Source organism: Pongo abelii, chromosome 11 (assembly GCF_028885655.2).
Source record: "Pongo abelii isolate AG06213 chromosome 11, NHGRI_mPonAbe1-v2.0_pri, whole genome shotgun sequence".
Lineage (NCBI taxonomy): Eukaryota > Metazoa > Chordata > Mammalia > Primates > Hominidae > Pongo > Pongo abelii.
The window spans coordinates 130,610,110-130,627,885 of record NC_071996.2 but is presented as its reverse complement, the minus strand read 5'-3'; the positions used below and the strand labels follow the sequence as shown (position 1 = coordinate 130,627,885).

The window sequence follows — 17,776 nt, the reverse complement described above, 5'->3', positions numbered from 1 at the left end:
GAAATCCCCCACAACTCCTTCTCCTAATCCTTCCTCTCCAAGGGCAATCATTTCAACACATGTGGCTGGATATTTTGTTATTTGCCTCTATACTGACATTCAATGTACTTGTATTGCTATTTCTCAATTTTTCCAATTCAGCATTATCTTTTGACTTTCCTCTACGGAAGATGAAGTTAGCTTTCTTTCACCAACCCCTCAGCCGACACGTGCACATTTTCTACTCCCACAACTACAATATAATTATTGTCATAATTTGGTTACATAAATATTCAGAGTTTACACTGAATAGTTGGTTATATAAGGGCCATTCACCAACTGAGCCATATAATAGTATAAATTATTGCTTTTCCAGAACATCTTGTCAATTGTCTTGTTTCCTTTGTCTGTTTGCTTGGTTTTCAATATACTTATAATTTAACCTCAAACTGCCCAGAATTATCTAAATTTCATCATTATACACTCTAACTCATTAACTATTCTATTAGTATTAGCTCTTTGAATAAATCTCCCCTCTGGCTTTTTCAGTTGTTCAGATTAGGTCAGGTTGCATTTTTTAATTTGTTGCCAGAATACTGTCTTGAGATCTTCCTTTACCAATATCCTGAGACTTTCTTTCCTCCATCCTCTCTCTTTCTCTGGGGCCCTCTATTTCCCATATATTTTTTAATGCTTTACTACCTCATTATATTTCCTGGGGAAAAGTGTAAATAAAAGGGCAAAGCTGGGAGATCTTGCTTGTCTGAAGATGCCTTAATTCTGCTGTGGACTTTGATTGCTAGTTTGGCTGAGTATAAAATTTTAGTTAGGAAATCTTTCTCCCTCAGGATTTTGAGGGCATTTTCTGTTGTTTCCTAGCTTCCAGTGTTGGCTACTGAGAACTCATAACATTTAGATACTTGATTTTTTGGTTTTGAAATCCATTTGCCTTTCTGGAAGCTCATAGGAGCTCTTTTTTTTGGTTTGTTTTTGGGGTCTTAAATTCCACTTGATTTGCCTTAGTGTGGGTACATTTGTACTGGCTTGCACACAGTCAGTAAGCAGTTTTAATCCAGCATGTAGCCTTCATGTCTTGTCTTGTCTTGTCTTTCTTTCTTTCTTTTTTTTTTTCTTCCTGAGACAGAGTCTTACTCTTGCCCCGGCTGGAGTGCAGTGATGCAATCTTGGTTCACTGCAACCTCTGCCTCCCTGGTTCAAGCGATTCTCCTACCTTAGCCTCCTGAGTAGCTGGGATGACAGGCACATGCCACCACACCCAGCTAATTTTTTGCATTTTTTGGTAGAGACAGGGTTTCACCATGTTGGCCAGGGTGGTCTCAAACTCCTGACCCCAGGTGATCTGCCCCCCTTGGCCTCCCAAAGTGCTGGGATTATAGATGTGAGCCACCATGCCTGGCCCTATATCCTTCATTTCTGAAAAATTTTCTTCAAGTGTTTCTTTGCATTCGATCTTAGCCAAAAGGCTGAGAAGAGATCAAGTGTCCTTTGAAAACATTGTCTCCTCCATTTTTTCCTTCTTTTTTCTCTTTCTGGACTCTATCTGTCAGAAAATCAATCCTACATGTCTTTTTTTTTTTTTTTTAACCTTTACTCTATTACTCTCCAGCTGTTTATTTTTCTGTAACACTTTCTGGGAGATTTCCTCAATTCTACATTACAACCCTCCACCTGAATTTTTAAATTTCTGCTCTCATGATCTATCTGTATCTATATCTATGTCTATATCTATATCTATATCTATATCTATATCTATATCTATTTTAATTTCAATGATTTTCAGTTGCTGTTGTTCTCTTTTAATGTTTCCTTTTGTAGCAGGCTGTTCATGTTTCAGAGATGCAATACTCTCCCTCATCTTCTGTTTTAATTATAAAATAAATTAAAATAGCTTGCTGTGATGCGTTTTTCTTCTACGTTTTTTTGGCGGGGGTAGTAGGGGGTCTATTTTCTTTCCCTGCTGCCAATTTCAGGAAGGGGATCTTTGGTCTGTTTTTTTTAAACAAATCATCCTGTTTTGGACCTCACTGTTGTTCTTATTCCAGAGGTACAGATTCTTGAAATTTAGGAGACATTTCTGGGGTAAATCAGGTTCTTTCTCAGCTTTCTAAGCTTCCTGCTTCAAATTCAGCTTTTTTTTTTTTTTTTTTTTTTTTTAAGGATCTGCCAAATTCTTTTACTCGTTGTTGCTGGTTCCTCTCCCTTTTTCCTTGTCCTGTGAGTTTATGCTTATTTTTATTTATTTATTTATTTTATTTATTTACTTACTTACTTATTTATTTATTTTGAGACGGAGTCTCATTCCGTCGCCCAGGCTAGAGTACAGTGGTGCGATCTCAGTTCACTGCAACCTCTGCCTCCCAGGTTCAAGCTATTCTCCTGCCTTGGCTTCTCAAGTAGCGGGGATTACAGGCACGCACCACTGCGGCTGGCTAATTTTTGTGATTTTTGCAGAGACGGGGTTTTTACCATGTTGGCTAGGCTGGTCTCAAACTCCTGACCTCAAGCAATCCACCCACCTTGGCCTCCCAAAGTGTTGGGATTACAGGTGTGAGCCACCGCACCAGGCTGGTTTATGGTTTTTTATAATATTATTTTTCTCTACTGTGATTTGGGGAGGATGCCAGACTGTTTGCATTTTATCTGTCATCTTTAACTGACATCTCTGAAATTTTGTTTTTATAAGCTCTGATTTTCCATTTTCTTCATTAGCTAATAATTGATCGCTGAGTGGGGGAATATCTTTGCCATACACTGAATCCATTTTTTTGTTTTTTTGTTTTGTTTTGTTGTCCATTATCTTGTTTTGCAACCCATTAATTTAAGGTAGGGCTGAGATTAGGGTTGGCTTTATCAATGGTTATGGTAGCAGAAGCATGCCATAACCACTGCATCATCTATATGTGTGTATATTCTTATTTCAGACAGAAACAATCCTAGGAAAACAAGGGAGCAAAGAATGGGGTTGGTAAAGGAAGCACGTGGGGGAGGATGTGAGTGTAAAAGTCACTTGTTCTATAGAAGACAGTCAGAAAAATTATGTGATTCTCTCTACCCACCCCCTTACCTCCTCGACAGCGACATACTGTAGTGTTGGGAACCCTGGACCACAAGGAATAAAAGGCAAAGTGGGTCCCCCAGGAGGAAGAGGCTCAAAAGGAGAAAAAGGCAAGTAGGCACCAAAGGTAGAATTTCTAGATGACAACTGTACATGGACGATCGGGGGGCATTTCTGAGATGTGTAATGTGGCATTTCATTCAGATTTGTTACTCACCTTAGTCACCCACTAGAGTACTCCAATAAGTGCTATGCGATTACAAGTCACTGAAAAGTCAAAGCCTTGTGTCTTATATATTTATAAAGCCTTGTGTCTTATATATTATAAAAGTCAAAGCCTTGTGTCTTATATATTTATATATATATATATATAAAGGAAACATTTGCCTGCCATGAATTTTGCCTGCAAATGGTGACTTTGCTCACAAGGTGCTCTTGATTCCTTGAGAGTGGCAGTGATAGGACAGTATTGATGTTTGATTTTTGTGGGACCTATATTTCCCAGACTCATCAATTGCCTGTCTCTCTGTTTCTCCACTCTAAATTGTTTGGAGTTGTTTTGGGCAACTGAATCAGGTGGGTGTGACAGCAGCAACACAGATGAGGAGTCTGACTACCCTGAAGACATTTGTTTAAGACAAAAAGTCCTGATAATTGGAAAATACATTGTGGTGAATTATCAATTATAATATTCAATGCAATCAAAATCCTTCTTCATGTATTATTTCGTCTCCTTAATTGTTTAGGGTTTGTGCACTCACCAATTAATTTTTTTAGTTTTTTTCAGGAGGAACCAAAGGACAGGCTTTTAAAACTTTTAAAAATAAAAAAGTTGAATTATTTTTAACATTTCTTCAGTAGAATTGGATATCAGCTTTTCCCTAGAATTTGTCAGGATAAATTTATTAAGGAACAAAACCCTCCATTTGTTTAGAAATGGTATGCCCACCCTACATCCCATGCCTAGGCACCCCACACAGTGCCCCATGCTACACCCAGCCCCCACAGCACGTGCTCTCAATTGTCTGCAATAAGTGCATATCAGACTCTTTGTTCTTAATTTAGGCTATTGGTTTTGTACAGTGAAGCCCTTATTAGGGATTTTATTCAGGAAATATGACAAATCTGCCATTGATCCTCTGTCTAGGAAATGAAGGACTCTGTGCCTGTGAACCTGGTCCCATGGGCCCCCCTGGGCCTCCAGGACTTCCTGGGAGGCAGGGGAGTAAGGGAGACTTGGGGATCCCTGGCTGGCTTGGAACAGAAGGTGACCTGGGATCTCCTGGTGCTGAAGGACCTCCAGGGCTACCAGTGAGTACCTCTTACCAGTCATCTTTCTAGTTAAAAGAGACACTGTATTAGTCTGTTTTCACACTACCATAAAGATACTACCCAAGACTAGGTAATTTATTAAGGAAAGAGGTTTAATTGACTTGCAGTTCTGCATGGGTGGGGAGGCCTCAGGAAACTTACAATCATGGCAGAAGGGGAAGCAGGCATGTCTTACATGACAGCAGGTGACAGAGAGCATGAACGGGGAAGAGCCCTTTATAAAACCATCAGATCTCATGAGAACTCACTCACTATTGTGAGAACAGCATGGGGGAAACCCTCCCCATGATCCAGTCACCTTCTACCAGGTCCCTCCCTCGACACATGGGGATTATGGCGATTACAATTCGAGATGAGATTTGGGTGGGGTCACAAAGCCAAACCATATCAGACATGTAGAGATAAAAATCGAGGTGCCTCTTTCTAATTTATAGTGTGATATATGATTTATGTTTTGAACCTACAAACATTATGCTAATGACTACAGAAACAGCATATTTATTCATCCATTCATCCATCATTTACTTATTCAACTAATTGGTATTATTGAGTGCCTACTATGTTCTAGGCCTTGTTTCAGGTGCTGGGGATACAGCAGGGACCAGAGCCCAGTTTCTGCCCTCCTAGAGCTTCAGAGAGGACACAGACCATCTAACAGATCAGCAAGTAAATATCCAGCATGTCATGTGGTGATAAAAGCCATCACCATCAATTGTAGCTGGAGAGAAGAGAGAGGGGCAGAGCAGGAAATGAAGTCAAGGAACTGGCAGGAGGTTAGGAAGGGCTGCAGAGCATGGGGCTTTACAGATGGGTCAGGTCTGAGCCTTTACTCTAGACTACATGAAACAGCCAGGGGAGAGTTTTAAGAAGAGCGAGACAATAGTTTTAAATGGATCACTCACTCTGGTTGCTCTGTGCAGCATAGACCATAAGGATAAGGGACATTGGCTGGGAGATGAGCTGGGAGGCTGCTGTGTAATCCTGGTGAGATATGACAGCCAATGCCTTAATGTGGTCATGCTGGGTGTGGTGCAAGGTGGTCAGATTCTGGATATATTTTGAAGATAGAGCCAACAGGTTGGCTGTTAGTTTGGACATAGGATATAAGGAAAAGAGAAGTAAGGGACAGAACCAAGGTTTTTTGTTTGAGCCACTGGAAGAAGGCAGTTGCCACGTACTGAGATGGGAAGGCAATGGAAGGAGTGGGCATTGGGTGAGGAAAGAAAGCAGTACTATTTGAGACATTTCAAGTTAGAGATGCCTATTATACAGTCCAGTCAAGAAGTCAAGTAGGCAGTAGGATGATATTCAACTTAAGGATTCAGATGAGAGGTTTGGGCTGGGGTTATAAATACTGGCTTTGTCAGAGTTTATGTGATATCGTGCCAGAGAGTGGGTGAGATTTACCTCAAGATGGTTCTCATTTGGTGAAAGTCACAGATGAAGCAGGTTGAGGCAGAGCCTCTCAGCTGTCTGATTCCTCATAATAAAAGCACTGCCCACTGGGGTACTCCCCTGGAGACTGGAGAGAGCCCTCTGTCCCCTCCTTATTAACAAGGCTCAATCCTGGGATGGCCTGGAACTTGACCATCAAGCCCCAAAGGACTTTTTTCCATTTTCCCTGGAAAATCTCATGAAAATAAGGTTCCAACCTGAGAGCCTTAAGTGAAGTTAATGATTAAGGTGTCCCAGCAGTACCCTTGTCACATGTGCAAAGCCCACTGGCCACCTCTGCTCAATAGGATGCCAGGTCCTTAATGCATGTATGTGCGTGAGCATGGCTGCAATTGTTAAGTAGTTTGCATTTTATTGTCTCCTTTTTAAATTCAACATTTTACTGTAGTGATTTTTGTGTGTGTTGGTACTTAATCTTCTTAGTGAAGATTTATTGGCTCTAAAATATTTTTGTGGCTTCCTGTTGAGTTGCTACTTAGGGCTAACATCTTTGAGTGAGGACTGCTTGTTTATCTAGGGTTATCATGGCTAAGGTTTACTTAATTCAGTTGCTCTATGAGGCTTTACTTTGTAGGCTGGCCACGTTTCTGATGTTTGTTGTGTATATGATTCTGTCCGTATGGCTTCTCTGCATTAAATTCATTACATTGTGGTCATAGTCAGGGACCAGGGTCATACCATGGGGCACTAGGGAAGGAAACGGTAGAGAAGGGAGGGGAGGGGGAGGAGAAGGGGAAGGGAGAGAAGAAAAGGAAGGGAAAGAAAGAAAGGAAAAGAAGGAGGGAAGAAAAGAAGGGAAAGGAGGAAGGGAAGGACAGACAGAAGAGCATGAAAGACAGTGCAGACTATGGGGTGCTCTCGCTCATGGGGGCTCTCCATCCTCCCTACATCTCCTCTCTCTGGAGATGGTCTGCTGGTCTCTGGCCCTAGCAGCCACAGATTGGTAGGAAAGTAGAAAACAGAAAATTAGGCTTAAGTTCTTTGCAATTGTTTGTATAATTGAACCAAGTCTTTGCATTCATTGCCTTAGCCTGACGGCGCTCCCTAGAATGGGATTTCTGGCCAGGATGCTCTAGTGCAAGGCACTAGGGCCTAGGAGCAAGTGGACCAGCTTCAGATCCCATCTCCGACATTTGGGAGCTCTGCAGTCTTCTGAGTTTTACTTGCAGCATTTATAAAGTGGATATAAGAACACCATCTTAGAGGCTTGTTGGTAAGAATTCAATTGAGTCATGTGTTTTGCACACTGTATAAGATACATACCAGTGAATTAAAGTCCAGGAGGCTGCAGAGTGAACCAAAGGTCACAAACTGTCACAGGCTGATAAAGTTTGGATGTGTGCCCCCTCCAAATCTCATGTTGAAATGTAATCCCCAGGGTTTGAGGTGGGGCCTGGTGGGAGGTGTTTGGGTCATGGGGATGGATCCCTCATGAATGGCTTAGCTCCATCCCTTTGGTGATGAGTGAGTTCTTGCTCAGTTAGTTCACAGGAGATCTGGTTGTTTAAAGGAGTCTGGGACCTCCTGCTTTCCTCTCTTGCTTCCTCTCTCACCATGTGATACACTGGCTTCCCACTTCACCTTCTGCCATGATTGGAAGCTTCCTGGGGGCTTACCAGAAGCTGAGCAGATGCTGGTGCCAGGCTTGTACAGCCCGCAGAACCATGAGCCCCTTTTCTTTATAAATTACCCAGCCTCAGGTATTTCTTTATAGCGACACAAAAATGGACTAATATATGGGCTATTTCTGACCTGCTGGAATATTTGGTTGTGTCCTCATGGTGTTTGTTTTTGAGTTATTAATGTGAGGTTTATGGCTTCTCCTGAGATATTAGAAGTTTATGAACACAAGGTTATTGCGTTCCCACTGCTGCTGTGGCTGTGGGCTGATTCCCCCCAAGCCTACCCACCTGTTCCCCTTGGACTGGACAGGCGCCACCCCTGTAGGCATCTGCAGTTGATGTCCCTTATCTAGACTGAACAACTAGGATATGCCTGGCAGAGAGGAAGTGTTTTTTTGTTTTGTTTTGCTTTTGCTTTTTTTTTGGTGGAATTTCACTCTTGTTGTCCAGGCTGGAGTGCAATGGTGCAATCTCAGCTCACTGCAACCTCTGCCTCCTGGGTTCAGGCGATTCTGCTGTCTCAGCCTCTCGAGTAGCTGGGACTACAGGCATGTGCCACCATACCCAGCTAATTTTGTATTTTTAGTAGAGACAGGGTTTCACCTTTTTGGTCAGGCTGGTCTTGAACTCCTGACCTCAGGTGATCCTCCCACTTCAGCCTCCCAAAGCGCTGGGATTACAGGCATGAGCCACCGCACCCAGCCCGGAGAGGAGTTTTTGTTGCTGCTGGGCTTCTGTTGTTAGAGTAACACAAGTGTTTGGTGATCTCAGGTCTTAAGATTGTAAAAAGTAGCTCTCTATCAGAAGCTGCTGAGAACCTTTGCCCCAGGAATCTCTTAGGTTACACATTTATTTCACTAGTTAACTGCTGTATTCTCAGTACTCAGAGTAATGCTTGGTTCTTTGTAGTTTTCAAAGAAAACTACAGTAATGGTTTTAGTAATGTTTAGTAACATTTACTAAACAACGGTTTAGTAATGGTTCAGTAATGTTTTCAGTAAATGTTTCTTTAATGAAATCCAATAACAGTTTTCCTTACTAGCTCAAATAAGTCTATGATCTACTCTAGTACTTAAAATTCGACACCTGCAGAGCATTAGAGCAATTCATCATACATTTGAAGTCTCCAATGTGCTGAGTAATAAACTGCTCAGACTCCTGGGATGGGTTCATTCTTCCAAAGTACCAAAGTCTTATTTATTAAGCATTCCACTTTTTTCTCTTTCTGGAAAGAAATTGGTCCAAATGTTATGTGAACAGTTTTCTGTCCTGATAATTTATTCATCAGAAGGGCATTTTCTTTATCCATTTCTTGGGCAGGATACCATATGACGTACACTTTGGCCAGGCCACATTGCTACTTAGGACTAGCATATATAGTAAAAATAAGAATAAAAGAAAACTCAACCTACATTAGTACTTTATGATTTCTAATTCTTTCTAATGTATTGATTTATACTAAGAAATTGGTTCTACCCACCTTTTTGATGGTTCACAGACATTGTACAAACAGGATGCTATACTAGAGTGATATCAGAGATATTGAGTTATGTGTGGATATATTTTTTTTCTCTGCATGAAATGGCTTCCAACCCTTTTGTCCATTTGAGTTTTTATGCCTGTTGTTTGCATTTTTGGCTTCCTCTTCACTGTTACTGCCTGATGATTGCTGATGCCACTGTGCCCATCTCTACTGGTACTCTCCTCCCCTCTATAGTTCTCAGCTTATAAATTAGTACAGCCAGTTAAAAAAAGATAGTTAAGCTTGTTTGAACACATCGTTAGATTGTGTGAAAATAAGACAAGACCAGGTGTGGTGGCTTACTCCTGTAGTCTCAACACTTTCAGAGGCAGCAGGATCCCTTAAGGCTAGGAGTTTGAGACCAGCCTGGGAAATACAGCAAGACCTCATCTCTACACACAAAAAAGTAAAATCCAATCAGCCAGGCATGGTGGCATGCACCTACAGTTCTAGCTACCCGAGAGGCAGAGGCAGGAGGATCGCTTGAGCCCAGAGCTTTAAGGCTGCAGTGAGTTATGATTGTGCCACTGCACTGCAGCCTGGGGGACGAAGTGAGACCGTGTCTCAAAAAAAGAAAATAAATAAAAAGAAAATACGACAAGGTAGTGGCATCCGTGTGAGCAAAGCAACTGACTTGCTCAGTCATTTTTACCTCCCTCCAATTTCTTTGCTGTGGTTTTTTGATTATTGATATCACTAGGTAAATAACCTTGGGCTCTGTATGATGTTTCTATAATGGTATTTGAAATGGTGCTTGGCCACCCTAATATTCTGACAATAGGTTCATATATATATATTTTGACACAGTCTTGCTCTGTCACACAGGTTGGAGTACAGTGGCACGATCTCAGCTCACTGCAACCTCCGCCTCCTGGGTTGAAATGATTCTTATGCCTCAGCCTCCCAAGTAGCTATGACTACAGGTGTGCACGATCACATCCAGCTAATTTTTGTATTTTTAGTAGGGACGGGGTTTCACCATGTTGGCCAGGCTAGTCTCGAACTCTTGGCCTCAAGTGATCCGCCTTCCTTGGCCTCTCAAAGTGCTGGGATTATAGATATGAGCCACTGCGCCCAGCCAGGTTCCCATATTTTTGACATGGTTTGATATTCAGTACTATGTAACACTTAAAAAGTATGACTCAAATTATTTAGTTTTTGAGCAATGTTGTGGTTAAGAGATCATGAGCATGTCAGCCGAAATTAGCTATTTACCTGTTATACAGAATAAATATATTAGCTTCAGAAAAGGTTCTTAATTCCTCTTCTCCTGCTCATCAACTTTCCTTAGCAGCACATCACTTTCATGCCTTTTTTATCACAAACTTATCCCTAAACCTCTACCTTCAGCTCTGGTGGCAGCTCTTGTGGTTATCCCACTCTCTTCTTTCCTCTCCATTTCACATCACAAAGCCCATGATAATTACAAAAATTAATTATAAATTTTAATTTGAGGTAGTTGACTCACAAGACGTTGCACAGTCATAAAGTTCCCATGTATGCTTCCCCCAGCTTCCCCAATGATACATACACATAACCATATTTACATAACCGCAGTACACTGTCAAAACCAGGAAATGGTCATTGATACAGTCCTCTTAACTCAGGTACAGTCCTTATTCAGATTTCACCAGTTTTACATTTCACATGCAGTTCAAGAGCCCCAGTTTTGCGAGATAGGACTACCTTGGAAGGCAGGGAAGTGGAAGAGACCAAGAATGCCAAGCTAGAATCTTTAACAAGAGATTTAGGAGGGAAGGAGAGAGAGATTCAATATGTACAGATGTAACTGTTGACCCATCACAATTAATCTAATTTGTTGCTCTTATTTTTCACCAAGGGAAAGCATGGTGCCTCCGGACCACCTGGCAACAAAGGGGCAAAGGGTGACATGGTTGTATCAAGAGTTAAAGGTGAGCATAATCAATCACTTAACTCCCTGCCATTTTATGAATGATGTATGGACCCTCCTCTTGCAGTAATTTCCCTTGTGACCATAGATCAATTCTATACAATTTAGGATGGTTGAGATTACTTAAAAAAATACTTCCTGCCCTTCATAAGATTGTATGAATGTTGAGCCAAATCCCCTGTCTCTTATTTGAAAACATAAATATTCCTTTAGCCACACATTCACATCTTCATTATGGTGAACTTGGGTTTAACTCAAGCCCTCCTTTGGCTTGGCTGGTGTTTATTCACTGCATTACAGTATTCTATATTAGTCACTAATATTTTAGTTGTAAATGAAAGAAGCCCAGCTTGAAATCATTTTTTTAAGTAATTTATTGACCTAAACAAAATGTGAAATATTAAAAGGTAGGGTTTTTTTTTTATTAGTAAGAGTTCTCCAGGGACAGAACTAATAGGATATACGTATATATGAAAAGGAGTTTATTAAGGAGAATTGACTCATATGATTGCAAGGTGAAACCCCACTACAAGCTGTCTGCAAGCTGAGGAGCAAGGAAGCCAGTAGTGTGGCTCAGCCCCAAAAGTAGTGGCTTTCCTACTTTTGAGTCCAAAAGCCTTAAAAGTAGGGAAGGCTTTTGGCTAACAGTGTGACCCTCAGTCTGTGGCTGAAGGCACAAGAGCCCTAGCAAACCACTGGTGTAAGTTTAAGAGTCCAAAGGCAGAAGAACCTGGAGAATGATGTCTAAGGGCAGGAAGCATTCAGCACAGGAGAAAGATGAAAGCCAGAAGACTCAGCAAGCCAGCTTATCCCACCTTCTTCCACCTGCTTTGTTCCAGCTGTGCTGGCAGCAAATTGGATAGTGCCCACCCACATTGGCAGTAGGTCTTCCTGTCGCAGTCCGCTGACTCAAATGTTAATCTCCTCTGGCAACACCCTCACAGACACACCCAGCCACAACCCTTTACCAGTTATGTAGGCATCCTTCATTCCAATCAAGTTGACACTTAATATTAACCATCACAGGTTGGCATTAGGACAACCAGATCTGGGCCTCCAGTGGCATCAAGAGGCTCTCCATGTAGCTTTCATCTCACATTGTACCATCTATATTTTCTCCTATCAGGCCGATTTTCGTACCCCCAGGCAGCTCCAAGTTCTTACATCCAGAGATGAAGAGAGCCCTGCTTTGTCAGCTCCAAATAGAAAAATAATTTCAGAAAGGACTGATTAGCTTAGGGCAAGTACCCAACTGCAGACCATTCCCCCTTTCCCATGGCCAGGGATAGAGTGCTGTGCTTGGCATCCCAGGTAGGGGAAGATTCTCTGATTGGTACCTTCACACACACCAGCTCCTTGTTGGAATGGGAAAAGGAGCTTTTCCCAAGTAAAGAGATTCAATGGTTCTAGCAATTGTCATTCTCCCCTCTGGCTTTTGGCATGTTTTATGTAACTTGGGCAATTGAGATACACAGGAAACTGTACCAACCCAGAATCAAGGTCATTTCTTTATTTTTTGTCCTCTCTATCCTACTTTACCCCCTGCTGATAAGAGCTTGAATATCTTTTGACCTCTATTCCCAGGGCACAAAGGAGAAAGAGGTCCTGATGGGCCCCCAGGATTTCCAGGGCAGCCAGGATCACATGGTCGGGATGGACATGCTGGAGAAAAAGGGGATCCAGGACCCCCAGTATGTAGAATTCTTCTCTTGCTATAGAATTTCACTTTCTTATATGGTCATATAAGCAACTATTTCCTCTTTCTCTATTTGCCAAGCTGAAATTCAGTAAAATATCAACATACTACAAATCAGAGTCACCTTTGGCACCCTGACATGGAAAGATGATTGTTATAAAAGGTATAGTATCATTGGAGATGGTCTAAAATCCTCAGTGGCAGTCCAGTCCTAGCAAGACTTTCGGCCCTTTGTCTTTATATCATTCTCGTGGTGTTTATTTTCTTCTGAGAAACTTGTATCTTAGAAGGGCCCCACTGATTTAGGTGTATTCAGTTGACTCTGTGGGGTGGAGGATGGAGCTCGGGTCCCAATGTTTAGCATCAGTTCTGTTTCCTGGAGAAGATGCACACAGGGGAAGTAGTGAGCATGAAAGGGTGAACTTGTGCAAACCCACAGAGTCAAGGCATTGAAAATCTCACTGATAAAGGATGTTGCTGCATTTTTCAGACATGCTTTGGGTGGATAGCATGTGTAGGTAATTAAGGTCGTAAAAGAAGAGGATGAGATGATCCAATGCTTAGGAACTTAAAATATCTTAAATATGTGCAGTATTTCTGAATGCTTACAATATCACAGAAACCGGGCTAGATGGTTTCCTCAAAACAGCAGTCTTCTGAAAAGCAATACCTTTCCAATTTTACAGTAAGAAAATGGAGGCTTAGCATCTGATATTCAAGGCTACCCATCTGCCAAATAGGCAAAATAGGAGTGAAAACTTGTCTGTCTTATTTCAAAGTGCATGCTGTTTCCACCAACCTGTGCTGCCTGCCATATATAATGGGAAGCCATTGAGAGTGTTGCAACAGGGAAAGACCATGTCCTGATTCTACAGGAAACCCTTCAGACAGAATCCAAGTGAATAAGAGAGAGAAGCCTGGAAATTGGCTTAGATGGTGTTTATAGCTTTCTGACCTTTCTCCTGGTCACAAGTATGTGAATGATCTCTGCTTTAGGCTTGGTTAATTCTCTTAATCTCTGCTTAATTCATTCTCTAATCTCTGCTTAATTCATTCTTCCCCTTAAGGAACTACTTAGAAATCATTGTCACTGAGTGGATATTGTCATAAAGTACTTATCTAATTGTGAAAAAGCAGTGTCTATATAGATCAAACTGGGAGAGGAATTTCAGTGTTCACTGAGGTCTTCCTAGATGCATTGAAACAATTCAGATCCATAAGACTGTTGTAGACCACATTTGAGACCAGGCCACATAGGAGGATAAAAGGTCACTCAAAATGCCAGCAGGACAGTGTCAGATATTCCTTGCATTTGAGAGTCCTTGCAGCTGTTCAGTCAGGTGCGGTGCAAGAAGGGATGAGACCCACATATGGTGGGCATGGAGGCAGCCCTGACTTGAAAGCCTCATTCCCCATGGGAGCTGTTATCCACTGCACGGCTTTTGAGGACCCCACCAGGGATTGCCAGTGAGGGAACCCTTGATGCAGGCTCCCCACAGTTCTTCCAGACCAGATGCAAATTTTGCAACTGGGGATTGATTTTACTATAAGCAACACTGCCTAGGAATGTAGTTGACAATCTAATTTTTATCAGAGGATCAGAACCAGAGAGTTAACCAAAAGTTAAATTCTCATGCAGGAGGAGAAAGGACTTGCTAGGCTTTTACCCACAGGGATGGAGGATGATGGAGTCTATCTGTGTATCTTCTCAAGGGAATACATAAGAATGTATTTGATTTGTAATCCCACCACTTCCCTTGATCTACTTATTTCTATATTCTGTGACATATGATATTAGAGAATGGTTTGACATAAAATCTCTTATTCTGTATTTAAGGCATACCACACACATTGTTTCCAGTATTTGAAGCATAACACACATGCTTATATTATACATATATGTATATAAAGATGTAAAATGTGTATGTTGGCCTGGCGCAGTGGCTGACGCCTGTAATCTCTGCACTTTGGGAGGCCAAGGCAGGTGGATCACTTGAGGTCAGGGGTTCGAGACCAGCCTGGCCAACATGGTGAAACTCAGTCTCCACTAAAAATACAAAAATTAGCCAAGTGAGCTGGTGGGTGCCTGTAATCCCAGCTACTCAGGAGGCTGAGGCAGGAGAATCGCTTGAACCTGGGAGGCGGAGGCTGCAGTGAGCCGAGATAGCACCACTGCACACCAGCCTGGGTGACAGAGAGAGACTCCATTTCTATATATATATATTTAAAATATTAAGACGTATCTAAGTTATTTATTTTAAAATTACATTTGCTTAAGAGTAACTGTCTCCTGAAATTATGGACTTTTGCATGTGTTTCTGTAACCTACAATGACTGCTTTGAGTTTATGGACTTTCAGTGGTTGGTAATTGACCCATGACGTAACATTCCCAGGGGGATCATGAAGATGCGACCCCAGGTGGTAAAGGATTTCCTGGACCTCTGGGCCCCCCGGGCAAAGCAGGACCTGTGGGGCCCCCAGGACTGGGATTTCCTGGTCTACCAGGAGAGCGAGGCCACCCAGGAGTTCCAGGCCGCCCAGGTGTGAGGGGCCCTGATGGCTTGAAGGGTCAGAAAGGTAATTTAAAAATTTTTTTATTTATTTCAATAGCTTTGGGGTACAAGTGGTTTTTTTTCTTACATGGAAGAATTATATAGTGGTGAATTCTGAGATTTTAGTGTACCTGTCACCTGAGTAGGGTACATTTTACCTAATGTGTAGTTTTTCATATCCCTAGACCCCCTTCCTCCCTCCCCCTTCTTTTTTTTTTTTCAGTATTCAAATGTTTTTCTTTTTCTTTTTCTTTTTTTTTTAAATTTTACTTTAAGTTCTGGGATATATTTGCAGAATGAGCAGGTTTGTTACATAGGTATACATGTGCCAAGGTGGTTTGCTGCATCTATCAACCCATCATCTAGGTTTTAAGCCCCACATGCATTAAGGTATTTGTCCTAATGCTTTCCCTCCTCTTACCTCCGACCCCCTGACAGGTCTCGGTATGTGATGTTCCCCTCCCTGTGTCCATGTGTTCTCATTGTACAACTCCCACTTATGAGTGAGAACATGTGGTGTTTGGTTTTCTGTTCCTGTGTTAGTGTACTGAGAATGATGGCTTCCAGCTTCATCCACATCCCTGCAAAAGAAAATGTTCTCCTTCTTTTTTTATGGGTGCATAGTGTACCACGGTGTATATGTGCCACATTTTCTTTATCCAGTCTATCATTGATGGGCCTTTGGGTTGGTTCCAAGTCTTTGCTATTGTAAATAGTGCTGCAATAAACATACGTTTACATGTGTCTTTAGAGCAGAATGATTTATAATCCTTTGGGTATATACCTCGTAATGGGATTGCTGGGTCAAATGGTATTTCTGGTTCTAGATCTTTGAGGATCCTCTCACCATGGTTGAACTAATTTACATTCCCACCAACAGTGTAAAAGTGTTCCTATTTCTCCACATCCTCTCCAGCATCTGTTGTTTCCTGACTTTTTAATAGTCTCTATTCTAACTGCTGTGAGATGGTATCTCATTGTGGTTTTGATTTGCATTTCTCTAATGACCACTGATGAAGAGCTTTTTTTCATGTTTGTTTGGCCACATAAATGTCTTCTTTTGAGAAGTGTCTGTTCATATCCTTCATCCACTTTTTGAAGGGGTTGGTTTTGTCTTGTAAATTTGTTTAAGTTCCTTGTATATTCTGGATATTAGACCTTTGTCAGTTGGGTAGATTGCAAAATTTTCTCCCATTCTGTAGGTTGCCTGTTCACTCTGATGATAGTTTCTTTTGCTGTGCAGAAGCTCTTTAGTTTGATTAGGTCTTATTTGTCAATTTGGCTTCTGTTGCAACTGCTTTTGGTGTTTCAGTCATGAAGTCTTTGCCCATGCCTAAGTCCTGAATGATATTGCCTAGGTATTCTTCTAGGGTTTTTATGGTTTTGGGTTTTACATTTAAGTCTTTAATCCATCTTGGGTTAATTTTTGTATAAGATGTAAGGAAGGGGTCCAGTTTCTGCCTTCTGCATATGGCTAGCCAATTTTCCCAACACCATTAATTAAATAATTAAATAATAATTAAATGGGGAAAGGAGTCCTTTCCCCATTGCTTGTTTTTATCAGGTTTGTCAAAAAGCAGATGGTTATAGATGTGTGGTGTTATTTCCGAGGTCTCTGTTCTGTTCCATTGGTCTGTATATCTGCTTTGGTACCAGTACCATGCTGTTTTGGTTACTGTAGCCTTGTAGTATAGTTTAAAGTCAGGTAGCTTGACCCCTCCAACTCTGTTCTTTTTGCTTAGGATTGTCTTGGCTATATGGGCTCTTTTTTGGCTCCATATGAAATTTAAAGTAATTTTTTTTCTGATTCTGTGAAGAAAGTCAATGACAGCTTGATGGGAATAGCATTGAATCTATAAATTACTTTGGGCAGTATGGCCATTTTCATGATATTGATTCTTCCTATCCATGAGCATATAATGTTTTTCCATTTGTTTGTGTCCTCTCTTATTTCTTTGAGCAGTGGTTTGTAGTTCTCCTTGAAGAGGTCCTTCATATCACTTGTAAGTTGTATTCCTAGGTATTTCTTTCTCTTTGTAGCAATTGTGAATGGGAGTTCACTCATGATTTGGCTCTCTGCTTGCCTATTGTTGGTGTATAGGAATGCTTGTGAATTTTGCACATTGATTTTGTATTCTGAGACTTTGCTGAAGTTGCTTACCAGCTTAAAGAGTCTTTGGGCTGAGACGATGGGATTTTCTAAATATACAATCATGTCATCTGCAAACAGAGACAATTTAACTTCCTCTCTTCCTATTTGAATGTGCTTTATTTCTTTCTGTTGCCTGATTGCCCTGGCCAGAACTTCCAATACTATGTTGAATAGGAGTGGTGAGAGAAGGCATCCTTGTCTTGTGCTGGTTTTCAAAGGAAATGCTTCCAGCTTTTGCAAATTCAGTATGATATTGCCTATGGGTTTGTCATAAATAGCTCTTGTTATTTTGAGATATGTTCCATCAATAACTAGTTTATTGAGAGCGTTTTCAAGAAGGGATGTTGAATTTTATTGAAGGCCTTTTCTGCCTCTGTTAAAATAATCATGCGGTTTTTGTCATTGGTTCTGTTTATGTGAATTACATTTATTGATTTGCAAATGTTGAACCAGCCTTGCATCCCAGACTTGATTGTG

General features: G+C 41.3%; 1 protein-coding gene across 2 annotated transcripts in view; it reads left to right on the top strand.

The window, feature by feature from the left end:
* The window catches only part of COL4A4 (collagen type IV alpha 4 chain), a 155,593-nt gene that overhangs the window by 71,684 nt on the left and 66,133 nt on the right, over positions 1-17,776 (top strand). For both annotated transcript variants that reach the window (XM_054549909.2, XM_063713074.1), the window contains exons 21-25: positions 3,076-3,165; positions 4,203-4,366; positions 10,827-10,899; positions 12,483-12,589; positions 14,989-15,172. In XM_054549909.2, coding sequence (XP_054405884.1) covers positions 3,076-3,165; positions 4,203-4,366; positions 10,827-10,899; positions 12,483-12,589; positions 14,989-15,172 — 618 coding nt within the window. The remainder of the gene's footprint in view (positions 1-3,075; positions 3,166-4,202; positions 4,367-10,826; positions 10,900-12,482; positions 12,590-14,988; positions 15,173-17,776) is intronic.